Source organism: Cornus florida, unplaced genomic scaffold, assembly GCF_030987335.1.
Source record: "Cornus florida cultivar Cherokee Brave unplaced genomic scaffold, ASM3098733v1 CherokeeBrave_3.0.0_Hap2_Chr09, whole genome shotgun sequence".
Taxonomy (NCBI): Eukaryota; Viridiplantae; Streptophyta; class Magnoliopsida; order Cornales; family Cornaceae; genus Cornus; species Cornus florida.
Genome location: NW_026775579.1, coordinates 96,626,743 through 96,639,500, shown reverse-complemented (window position 1 = coordinate 96,639,500; position 12,758 = coordinate 96,626,743). Strand labels below are relative to the sequence as shown.

Genomic DNA, 12,758 nt, shown 5'->3' with positions numbered 1-12,758 from the left:
AACAGATGTTAATTGTATTTGCAATTAGTAATGAGGAAACCTTTTTAATTTTCAAAAATGAAAGATGTAGTTCTTAATGCATGTGAGCTAGACATCATGTAAATTCTATTTGCAATTGTTAATAAGGAAACCTTTTTAATTTTTGAAAATGAAAGATGTAGTTCTTAATGCATGGCGAGCATTCTATAGTTGAATCTGAAGCTATAAATAAATAAATAAACTGAATCTTTGCATATATGTGCGTGCGTGTGTGTATATATATATGTAAGCCATATTTAAAGAGCATGCTGAATAGAAAAGTGCATTCAAATGGACTTATATACTGGTACATAAGAATGTATCACTAATGCATGAACTCAAATTCTTCATATATATATATATATATATATATATATATATATATTCTTTTGAATTGAGTTCTGTTCCTAGCTCATGCATAAGTTATAATAAAAGAGGTACATCAAAAATCTGTGTTTGTTATGCATGCATGTTATTGCTTAATGATGTGCTTGAGTTGTATGTATATATATATATATATATATATAAGTTCTACTGATTAATTCTTTGTTTAGAACATACTCAGCTGAAATCCAACAATAACTGTGAAGGAAAATCTGACATGGAATTAGAAAATGCAAATGAAGAATATTTAAATTGGCTGGAACATATGTTTTTTGATGATCATGAAGAGCAGCAGAAACAATTTTCAAATATGTCTCACTCCCACTCCCACCAAGAGCTGCTGCAAGAAAAAGGATTACAAGAGCAGCTGAAACCCATGGAATTAGAAACTGCAGATGAAGAATATTTAAATTGGCTGGAGCGTATATGTTTCAATGATGAAGAGCGGCAGAAACAATTTTCAAATATGTCCCACTCCCACTCCCACCAAGAGCTGCTGCAAGAAAAAGGAGTAGAAGAGCAGCTGAAACCCATGGAATTGGAAATTGCATACACCAAGGACGGAGAGTATTTAACTGAGGAGCAGGAGGAGCATTTGCTGCAAGAAAAATCAGACATGAAATTATATGTTTCGATGATGGATGAAGACCAGCAGAAACAATTTTCAAATATGTCCCACTCCCACCAAGAGCTGCTGCAAGAAAAAGGAATAGAAGAGCAGTTAAAACCCATCGAATTGGAAATTGCGTACACCATGGATGGAGAGTAGGAGGAGCATTCGCTGCAAGAAAAATCGGACATGGAATTGAAAACTGCAGACATGGTGTATAAATATTTGTCTTGGCTGCAGGATGTAGATTTCCCTTTTCTGCAGAATAAAGATTTACTTTTAGGGCAGGATGAAGTAAAATTATATTTGGTCAATTATGATGAATAACCCCAATTGTGTGTTTGAAATAAGCTGTAAATAAGGGAGTTTCTGATCTCCATTAACATGTATGACCAAAATTGTGCCTCTGGATTGTTATTCAGCATTCTTGATCTGTAAACATAAATACTGTACTTCTGTTCATTCTCACTTTTGTTCTGCTTCCCCCTTTCTCTATGAATATATATATATATATATATATATATAGTTAGATATATAGGTAGCGGTAGATCATGATTTCTAAGTTAGAAGAATATTATTAGATACAGAGGAGGTGGCCTTGAGAAATTAATGGTTACCAATTAATCACTTGTTTAGAATTAGGTGAAGTGCTTCATAATTTGGTAGCAGTGCATGCAAAAGAAGATATGTCCAGCACTCAATGCAACATTCCCTTTCATCTTGGCGAAGGAACAAAAAAAAAATCCCCAACCCAGCTTAAATCCCAAAACCCAAAATAAAGAGCAAGCAGCCTTTAAATTAAATTCTTTAGTTACAGATGAACACAGGTAGTAAGATTCTGACTATCATAGATTCATCAGCAAGCAGCCTTTAAATTAAATTCTTTAGTTACAGATGAACACAGGTAGTTAGATTCTGACCATCATAGATTCATCAACCAAAAACAGATTCAACAACAACTAAAAGAAAGATCCAATAAAAAAATGTACAAAAGAACTAGCCATCCAACGATATATTAAATTTTTTTAAATGGCCAACAATATAGGTTACATTTCACACAATGAACACACTCATTTTGTCTCATACACAAACAAATATAGGTAATATAGTCATTCCTAAAAATTATCCTTTGCTTGGCGGATGACACCCAAGGCTTCACCATCATTTGCCGTGGCTGGAATATTTAACAACTGCCGGATCTCCATACTTGAAGTGCGAAGGAATGGATTGCATGCCTTTTCTTTCTTTAGTGTAGTTGGAATCTAAGACACCACAATAATAGTCACATGTAGTCAAGGAAAATTAAAAGAATATGATGTTCAGCAAGAACCAATGCAGGACCCAATAGACTGACAAAAATCAAGTTAAGAACTTTATCTATCAATAAAAATATGATCCCTCCCTTCTCATTCATAGACTAGTTAGGCTCCAATGAATTGACCAGCTTAGCTTAGATTGCTGGCAAGTGGCAATTCATCTGAGCTCAATCAAAAATCACCAGGCTAAGCCCCAAGAAAACTTGTCCACTGCCTAAATCAAGCCACCATGGATCTGTTTAGTGTTACAATATCATGGATGTATCTACAAGATATCTGTTCAGCTTCAGCTTTAAGTTAGATCTGTTCTAAGTACTTGAAACACATGATGAGCCCAGTCCAACCTCAACTGTGTTCCAAATCTCAACCAACCAAAGCCTGGAGTCAAACTGGGAAAGCTCATCTCCACTTCTCTATGGCCCCACTTTTTGGGACAGTTAAAGCCATTCAGTTTACGTTTGTATTGGAGATGAGACTATATGCTAAAATATAATAAATAAATAAGTGCAGCACAACTGTGAAATCAAGTCAAAAAAGGTATGAAACATAAAAATTAGGAGTAATTTTGTATCAAATGCATGCATCAAGCTACACATTTAATAATTTATCAAGTGCTTGCATCGAACACGAGGGCCATGAGGCATCAACAGAGTAAACCAAAATCCTTTATCACATAAAAATGGTAATGAACTATGGCAAAATTTAAAAAAAACTCTTGTCAAACACTTCTTAATATCCTACACATTAAAAAAATAATTTAAGAAAAGAAGAAGATACTTTTGTGCACTATGAACCAAAAATTTTACCTGGACAATTTATTCCTAAAGTCTGATTATTATATTATAAAACAAATAAATCCACTTACTGCTGGTAAAGCCAATGTAGCAAACCTACATATTTGATTTCTTGAAAAATTTATCAGCAAAACATGACACATGCAAGAATATAATTAAAAGCAATATATTTATTAATTATCCACAATCGAATCACATAGAATCTTCCAAAATGTTATCAATATTTAGAATTATCAAGTTTAACATATTAGATATTTAAGGGCAACCCTCAGTTATCACAATTTTGAAAGGAAAAATTAATGCCATGCAAGGACCTAGAAATAAGTTGCCAGGAAAAGGAAGTCAATATTTACCGTCGGCAAGCCCTTACTGCGGAGATTAGCTACTTGGGCAGCGTAACTTTGCAACGCTTCATTGTTGGGTTCTATAGACAGTGCAAACTTTGAATTACTCTGTCAAAATCTTTCGCAAAGTTAGGGCCCTCAGAAACACTTAAACCAGAGAGGGAACATAAAAAGCCAATAAAGAAAAAATAACTTACCAATGTATATTCGTGGCCACAGTATACATTTGTGTCATCTGGTAAAGATATTATCTTTCCGAGGGAAGAATGCATCTGGAACAGAAACATTCAGAATTGTAACTAGACCTGATACAAACTTCTTCTCTCTTTTTCCCTCAAATGCCAAGTGTCATTAAATAAACAGAATGGCTAGTCTTAGGGTGTTTGAGTGTGTGACAAATAACTACCTCTGAAAATAGCAATGTTCTGAATCTTCAACAAATTTGCAAAAGATATGAAGTTCCCCAGGGAACTGTGTATGTTTTACAAATAGAAGCAAATCTATAGGAGTTATACAATGCCGATAATTCAATTTAAATTAAAAAATAGTAAGATCCTTTTAGGCATCAGATAAAAATTAAAATTATAACATGCTTTCATTTATATCTTATTTTTTACAATAATCCGAAATCTCAAGATTTCACCATTTAGAAACGTAACCACAAAGTCTCATCGAGATCAGAAATATATACTCTCCAGTACTATTTATATTTCAAATTGTAAAATAACATTCATTTACCTTTTATTTGTTGTTTATGTTTCGCAATATTTCAAAATCTCAAAACTTCATTATTCAGAAATGTAACCACAAATGGCTAGTTTCACTGAGATAGTAATCCAATTAGATACTAAAGAATATATACTATTCACACTATAAAATATTTTAATATCCATATTGTAAATTAAACTAAAAATAATGCAATCTTAGGGAGCAGGGAAAAAGGAGGGGGGGAGGGGTTTGGTTGTTAGAGAGACTCATGATGTTGGAGATCTTGAGGTCACTCTTTCCCCTCCCAAAGTTTTGAAATGGGGCAAGCAGTCCAACACCTAATATATGATAGCGGGAGTACAAAGAACATCTGACCAGCTGGCACAAGTGCTGGGAAATGTGTCTAAATGAAGATATAACTAGTGGTATAAAATATTATCAAATGAGGTAGAACACGCAGAGCACGATATATCATGAACACGTCTCTGCGAGAATGCGGTAACACTCTCTCCAAGACCAGCCTAGCTGTGAGTGTAGCTAGATATACACATTAATAAGCACTAAATTCAGCTGCCAAGCCAAGAATTTGCTAAGAACCAAGCCGTAACCTTGATGTCACAGTGCAATAAAGTGAATTTCAGAAGCTTCCAAAACCCCACTATGGACTCAAGCAGCTATGGATATTTAAAGGTGTCGGCATCTGCAGAAGGCCTAGTTTGGAAGTGAGCTGATGTAGAGAGAGTGCAATAAATCACCTGGAAAATTCCAGCAAACGCTAACTTCTGGAGAAACATGTGATAGAAGGATAATCGTCATGGAAATAGCTCTAACACAGAGAGTATGTCTGCAGAGAACCTCATTCTTACCACTCAAGTTGAGGTGTAAAGTCAAGGCACCACATTTGTTGACACCAAGGATGGAAATATTGCACGAAAATGATGGAAATATTACACGAAAATGTGACTGTGTCTCACATTGACCATGTTCCAAAAGAAGATGTGTGCATATGTCAGATACGTAAAGGAGAATACCAAGTTGTTGAAAAGATGCCATGTGGCATTTCACATGAGCCAACATGTAGTGAGGTGAAACAATCCACAAGCTAAGTGGGAGAATGCCACATGAGCTGCAGATATGGAAAACATGGTGAATGGGTCTAGTACCCAAATTTTTACCTCCACGCTTCGTCATTCAGGAGAATCCACTTTTGGGAGGACATTTGGTGTGGCGATCGTTCTCTTGCGCTCACTTTCCCTAGACTCTTCCAGATTGCTTCAAATTGTCAGGCTATGGTGGTTGACTGCTTTCACCTGGATAGTGGGAAAATAGTTTGGGATGTTCGTTTCTTGAGGCATTTTCAGGACTGGGAAATTGAGGATGTTATTGGTTTTTTGGAGCTCTTGTATTGACAGGAGATCATGGGAGATGTTTCTGACTCTCGGATGTGGCTTCTCTCTTGTTAGGGTCGCTTCGATGTTAGATCTCTTTATAGGTGTCTTTCAGATGCTCCGACCCCTCCCTTTCCGTGGAAGGCTATTTGGCGTTCCAAGGCTCTGCTCAAAATGGCGTTTTTTGCATGGACATTCATCTTAGGGAAGATTTGGACTCAAGATAACCTAAGGAGAAGGAGACAGATTGTCATTAACTGGTGCTTTATGTGTACGAATGATGAGGAAACAGTTGATCACCTTCGTTTGCATTGCCCAGTGGCGCGGGATTTTTGGATTTTGATGTTGGGGTTGTTTGGGTATCAGTGGGTTATGCCGAGGTCTTCTAGATGTTTGATTGAGGCTCGGAAAGGTTGTACAATGGCGGTTCAAGTCTGTGATTTTTGGAGGGTTACACCTTTATGTGTTTGGTGATGCATTTGGCTTGAGATAAATAGGAGATCTTTCGAAGGAAAGGAAAATCCTATTGGGTCTTTGAAATTCTCCATTATTAGAACTCTTTTTTGTTGGGTTCTAGGGAGAAATTGTAAATCCATAGAGGAGTTTGTTGATCTTTTGGGTTCTTTGAGGATTTAGAGGCCCTTTTTGGACTTTTGTAGCTCTTGTGGGATGCCTTTTGAATGCTCTTTATTCCATTATTTACTTATCAAAAATAGACATCTTCAGGTGACGTGGCAAGGTCTTATTGAAGATTGGGAGCCACCAGTGTCTTCAGAGGGTGTCGACATAAGGTTTATCATAATAATTTTTACCTCTATATAAGGGGTATTAGGAAAGCTTCTCTCTTTTAAGTTCATAATTTCAGAGTGTGTTTAGAATGTTGCCTGCATCGGCATTCCAGTTCAGAGTGGAGAGAGTAATCATCATCGCTCTCTTCCATAGGGAATACTACAGTACTAGTGTCTAACATATGTTTGATGCAGAGAAGCATCAGCATGAACATGCTTCAGGACACCAAGAGTAACCCTCGACTGAATGTTACTGCTCCAGATGTGGTAAGGAAGCTGCTAAGAGGGTCAAGTATAGACACATAAAGTCTCAAGGGCAATGAGTAATTAATATGACTAAGTGGGTCTTAACCAATCTTCCTAAGTTGCAGGATTTCGGAGATAAGCAGAAGCATCCTGAGTAACTTAAATGTAGGCTCAATATTCAAGAAGTACCTTTGTAATGCTGATGCCATAAGCCAGGTTGTATTGGCCCTGAGAAACTATCATTTTTGGACTGCTGGCAAAGCAGATGCTGACTTCTCCAAAGCTCCACTAGCAGATTTATGGAGGATTAAACAATATTGGGTGGAGAAGTGTCCATAGAATAAGCAAGGAAGCAAGGCTAGTTCCCTAGGTCATGTGTATCTTCATCAACCGAAAAAGACAAAATTAATGAATTATAATTTCACCCTAAATATTTAGGTTCAAAAACTTGGTAGATCTGAACAAACAGCTTCTCACAAATGATCACATCACTCAGCAACCTTTTAATCTTATATACAAGAAACACATTGACTACTAACTTTGAATGAATTATCACTCTTTTGACACTGCTCCTTCCGCTCATCTAAGCACACAAGAAAATACACAGAGAGGTTGATATATATATAATGACCAGAGGGATAAATAATTAACAAGATGGAAGTCAACACCAACACAAAAAATAATAATAATAATAAGATAAGTTTTCCTAAGCTCATAACAGGGACATGACCAGTATCATAACTGAAGAAAAAAATCTACCTAATCACCAAGGTCCTTGTAGCCCTAGTGGTCCTTCCTCACCTTCTAAAAGAGAAGGCCAAGAGTTCAAGTGCCCATAGGGCCAAAAAGTGGGTGTGAGTGTGATTCTTGCCAATGAAAAAAAAAATCTACCTGCTCAGGTGTTCCTTCAAAAAGCTTGCCACATGATAAGCTGAACAAAGTGTCCCCAGTAAAAATTGCCCTTGATCCTGGAAAGTAGAAGCTAATGTGACCTGCTCGCAATTAAGATCAATATGAAGGAAAAAAGAGTGTAAATTTCCTTGAAATGATGAAACTAGAAATAAAACATATCAAATAAATGCATAATCCAGAATATGTCCAGCCTACGCAGGGTGCTAGTACTTTGCCAAAGCAGCTTCTCTTATTATATTCAAGCGTAAACTCACTCTTAAGTCTTAAAATATTCAGAAATGTGAAGTCCAAAACAAAACTAGTTTTAATTACTTTGTAATTTGTAAGACATTTCAACCTTTCTCTTATTATATTCAAGTATAACCTCACTCTTAAGTATTAAAATATTCACAAATGTGAAGTTCAAAACAGTACTAGTTTTAAAATTACTTTGTAATCCTCACGATTACATTAACTCCTTCCCTTTACATGTATCTTAAATTGTAACATTAGTCATTTCAACCTTTTTGAAGGGAAAAAATTCACCCATAAAGCTAGAGCTGATTCATAATACAATAAATGCAAAGAAGACCACAAGTAACTGATAGGTGAGCGAGGGATAACAAAATTAAAACAGCCAATCTATTACAACCATAACCATCAGAATGCCGGGGTGAATGTCCTACATGGATATGTTTAAAAAAATAAAGATGAAAACTCCTACATCGTACGAGATATGTGCAAGGATGATGACAATAATGAATTTAAAGAACGAGAGAATTCTATGCAAAAAGAAAATAAACCAAACGTTCATGCCAAACATTCTAAACACAAACTGAAATCTAAAAATGCTCAGTCACAAGGAAGAAGGTAAAGTGATATCACAATTGCAGAACTTGGTTTTAGAAATAAATAAATTATCTTCATCTATTGAAGTCTAGAACAACATGAGATAATTCTCTACTGACTGAGTACTGAAATACAACCTCGGGTATGACCAGGAGTTTCAATTACAAGCACCTCGTGGCCAGCAAACATCCACTTGTCCTCATCATTCAAAACTATATCAATGCCAGGAATTCTATCCCTGTCTATTCCCGAGCCAATTACCTACAAATAACATAGAAAAGAAAAGCCAGCTTTGCTAGTCAGCCATTGTATTTAGTCCATTCAAAATTAAGATTAAAAATTTCAATTATGATAAATTTTTTAGTCCATCAGAAAAACTGAGCGGTACCACATTATGCTTATGTTTCCCTTGCATGTAACAATATGATAAATAATAACAATAGGAAACAAAGGCCACTAGTCCAGCTTTATACTTGATCAAATCGCACCCAATTGACATGTGAATCTTGGCCAATTTAAACTAATTTACCTAAATTTATCATTCCCTTTGTTTCCAATATTTATCTTTCAAATCAAAATTTAGTTGTCTTTGAGAGATTTGTTCAATGCTCCTGCATCAAGAACCCAATGGACAATATTCTGTTGTTTGGAAGAAATTTAGAAACTATCATATTCTTGGAGGGGGAAAAAGGGCACTTTCTTCAAAGTGGACAGAGGGATGAGATCTTCCTCCATATAAGCATCTAAAGTAAAGTCCAAATATGACCTTGTAAATGAAGTAAACAACAACCAGAAGATAAACCCCACATGGGTACTAAGAAGCAAGAAGTAAATAAAACTACTTGGAGTTGAAACGATCCTAACTTTTATGCGTTAATGATCATAGCATTTATGAGTTAATGCACTTTGAGCCTCACTCAAACTTCAAAGATACACTTAAAATTGAAAAAATAACATATAAACTGAGAAGAAGATCAAACTGTCGCACCTTTGCACCATACCTTGCTTTTAACTCCATATTCCCACCAGTATGATCATAATGATGATGAGTATTTAGTATGTACGTTAAATTTCGATTTTTCTTACTCAGGGCATGAATAATAGGTACAGCTTCAGAAGGATCTACGACTCCCACGGTACCGGTATCCATATCATGTAAAAGATATGCATAGTTGTCCTTGAGACAGGGCACCTGATGATGGAAAAAAGTTCTCAAAAATGGACAAAATGCTTAAGAAACTCAGGGGAATTAAGAGAAAATACTTTGACAGAAGAACAGGCTAAAAAGAGAAAATTTGAGATTATTGCCATGAGTCAGAATATCAAAGAAACCATTCTGAAACCAAAGGAGACAAAAACAACGGGTGATACAACTATAGTTCATGTTTTGGATCAATAAGAAGAAAGTTTCTCTGATGCCAATTTCTCCAATCACTGATTTCTTCTTTCTCAACATTTTCAATTTCTCAGTAAAGGAAAAAAAAAAAAAAAAAGATTTTCTACTATCACTTCCCACCATTTCAATGTAAGGGGAAAAGTGACATCAAACCACAACAATTTCAAAAAAGAGAAACTTCAAAGAAAAGAGAATTTTATTAATTAAAAAAGCCCAAGGAATATTGCGTACTTTTCTTATTATTATTCTCTTTAATTCTCTGAAATTTCAAGCCTTTAGAATTCTACAAACATCTCGGATTTAAAAGCTCTAGCCTTATTCTTATTTTACAAGCCCAGAAACCTTCCTCCCTCATTTACTCATCCCAAGCAGACAAAATGTTCCAAATTCCCAGATTAACACTCACAGGTAATGTTCAGAACCAGAACAGCCACCAAACTTCCTCGTTTCATACATAATGCAAGCCTCAACCCTTACCATTTCCTTATACCTTCTTAAATCCTGGTTTTACATTTCTAACAATTTTCAGGCAGAAAATTTATTATTATCAACCTTAAGAAGCCTTTTTAAAACAGCCCTACATTGATTTTGTTATACAAATCGTATGAGAGAATTCTTCGCACTCATCCTACATTAAGCCACCCCGTAGCATGTACCACGCTCGTGTCCGTGCCATGTACACCCATTCACATGCATTCATATACATTCAACTAGACTAACTCAGAAAAGTACAATAAGGATAATGTCTTTCCCTGCCGGTACAGCTGGGTCAGATGGTTCATATTTCGCCATGCATTCTGAAAATACATAATACCACATAGAGTGAAGCATTGCATCTTTGAAATTCATTTTAGGTGGTCATGTCACAATATTTAATCTGACAAAGCATTTGTGGAAGTAAAAGTAAGCTGAAGAGCAAATGATCAAAAGAACACCAATATAATGGTAAAAGAAAGAACTACTGTATTGAGATAAGTACCATAAAACGACGAATCATAACGCAAGCAAAGCAGCAAAACCATTAATTACAGTAAGAAAAAAGAGATGAGGAGGTCTTACCGATTCAATTTGCAGTGTGGAGGAAATATTGGTAACGCTACACAAGGTTTTGTATGGCATCGAAAAGAAGCCCACAAATCCATACAAGAGATTTTTTCTAAGACAAAGTTGTCTCATGCCCGGCCATACGCAGAACCCTCTCCTCGTCTAAAACATAAAAAAATAAATATAAATAAAAATAAGAGATTTTCAAATATTCATGTATAGGATGTGAAATGGTATCACCACAAAATCGCAAGTGTCATTGGTAAACAAACTACTAGGCTAAAATATTAAAGCAACAAGCACTATCCAGTGTTTCCAATTATGCCTAGAATAAAGGTAAAGAACAGATTTGAGAGCATTAAAAAGCCACTGTTGCTACTTGCTAGATATCACATAATAAAGAAAACTTTCTTTAATAAGTAAGATTTTATTAAAAGCGCTCAAAAGGAGAGTGCTCCCAAAAGAAAACAAAAGGTGCCCAAGGCGACACTAAACCACTAAACTTTCAAGCTATCCACAAAATCTAAAAGATCCCCCATTGATTTACAATGCTGCCCATAAAGTTCATTAACCCAAAAAAATAAAGTATACAGTATATTGTATTGAGAGACCAAATTGGAGGTTCCTCTTCATCAAAGGATCTCCTATTTCTCTTGCACCACAATCCAATCCCCACCAACAAAGGGAATGCCCCTCCAATCATCTCTGACTCGGCTCTCCACCATACACCCTCTCCAAGCCTCTGACATGTCCACCGTGGAACCGGGAGACACCCAAACCATGCCAAACGCAACCAAGAGCATAGACAACAGACACATTTCAAGTGTAAAAAAAGGGAATTGTATAACACCCCAAAATTCTAAGTGTAAAAAAAAGGGTTCTCATTGTAAGACAGACAAGACCGCTGACATCAAAATTTTATACTGAAATCACATCAACAAAAACATTGTGATGCGGATAAGATAACATTTGAATATTTCATAGTTAGTCCGGAACTAGCAATACCATACAAGTAGTCGCTTGACTACAACCACCATCACTCCCACAATAACATTTGTTCATGTGCAACACATACACGGTATATTACTGAAAATTACACCGAACAAGGTAAGTGAAAAAAAAAACTTTTTTCAACGAATTAAATCTCGGCAAGCATTCATTCCCATTTGATTTCCCACCCAAATCAGAAATTCATAAATTCCAACACTACCCTTACGAGTTGTAATGTTTCAAAATTTTCCAACACTTGGGGAAAGATAGTTTGAACAATTGTGAATAAATTTTGAGAAAAATCAAAAGGGCAGATGAATTAACAATTTTGCAGGTACGACAATGAATGAATACACACTTATATGAGTAATAGAGAGAGAGAGGTGGTACACAAATAGAGAAACAAACCCTAGAACAAGGGAAGGAAGGCATAACGCAGGACGCTCTTGAGATCATCATCTGAGTCGTTTTCATTTCATTTAATTTCTTCGTGTACAGAGAGAGTGTGTATGGGTTGGCGCTTGGCTCACAACAATACAATCATCTCATATGGAATTCAATTAATTGCCTCGCGTTATTTTAATTTGATTAAAAATAGAATTAATTTTTTATATTTGTGATGGGTGCCTGCTACTACTAGTCAAGTGTTGGTGGCGACAAAATGACCTGTACACGTGGAGCCTGTTGGATAAGGAGGAGAAATATGTGGACACGTACTAATTTAAACTTGTTACAGTTTTTTGTTTAAATTTGCACAAACTTTATTTCAAATTTGCACCACATTTGTTTTGAAATTTTACCACAATTTCTTCTATATAAAGTGATGCAAACTTGAATTAATAACTTCTTTGTTACAGTTTAAACTCGCAATCTAATACCCAGTTAATAAAATCTTGTCATTTCAATTCATGCTTCAATTCTCAAGTTCTTTTTTCCAAGAATACTGTTAATCTATTGAGTTCTTCGTGAATTCTAACCACCCTGCATTTCTA

At 35.6% G+C, this 12,758-nt stretch overlaps 1 protein-coding gene across 3 annotated transcripts; it reads right to left on the bottom strand.

The window, feature by feature from the left end:
- Nucleotides 1-1,996: 1,996 nt before the first annotated feature.
- Nucleotides 1,997-12,346, bottom strand: LOC132275460 (probable hydroxyacylglutathione hydrolase 2, chloroplastic). Of its 3 annotated transcripts, none has more exons than XM_059776960.1 (8): nucleotides 12,157-12,344; nucleotides 10,792-10,938; nucleotides 9,325-9,528; nucleotides 8,474-8,597; nucleotides 7,488-7,588; nucleotides 3,664-3,738; nucleotides 3,476-3,574; nucleotides 1,997-2,274 (listed from the first exon to the last, which is right to left on the bottom strand). In XM_059776960.1, the coding sequence occupies exons 1-8, from the start codon at nucleotides 12,238-12,240 to the stop codon at nucleotides 2,128-2,130; spliced, it is 981 nt and encodes a 326-aa protein (XP_059632943.1). In that variant the 5' UTR covers nucleotides 12,241-12,344; the 3' UTR covers nucleotides 1,997-2,127. The 3 variants fall into 3 exon arrangements, with proteins under 3 accessions (XP_059632943.1, XP_059632944.1, XP_059632945.1); XM_059776961.1 differs by having other exon boundaries at nucleotides 12,175-12,343; XM_059776962.1 differs by lacking the exon at nucleotides 9,325-9,528 and having other exon boundaries at nucleotides 12,157-12,346.
- Nucleotides 12,347-12,758: the final 412 nt, after the last annotated feature.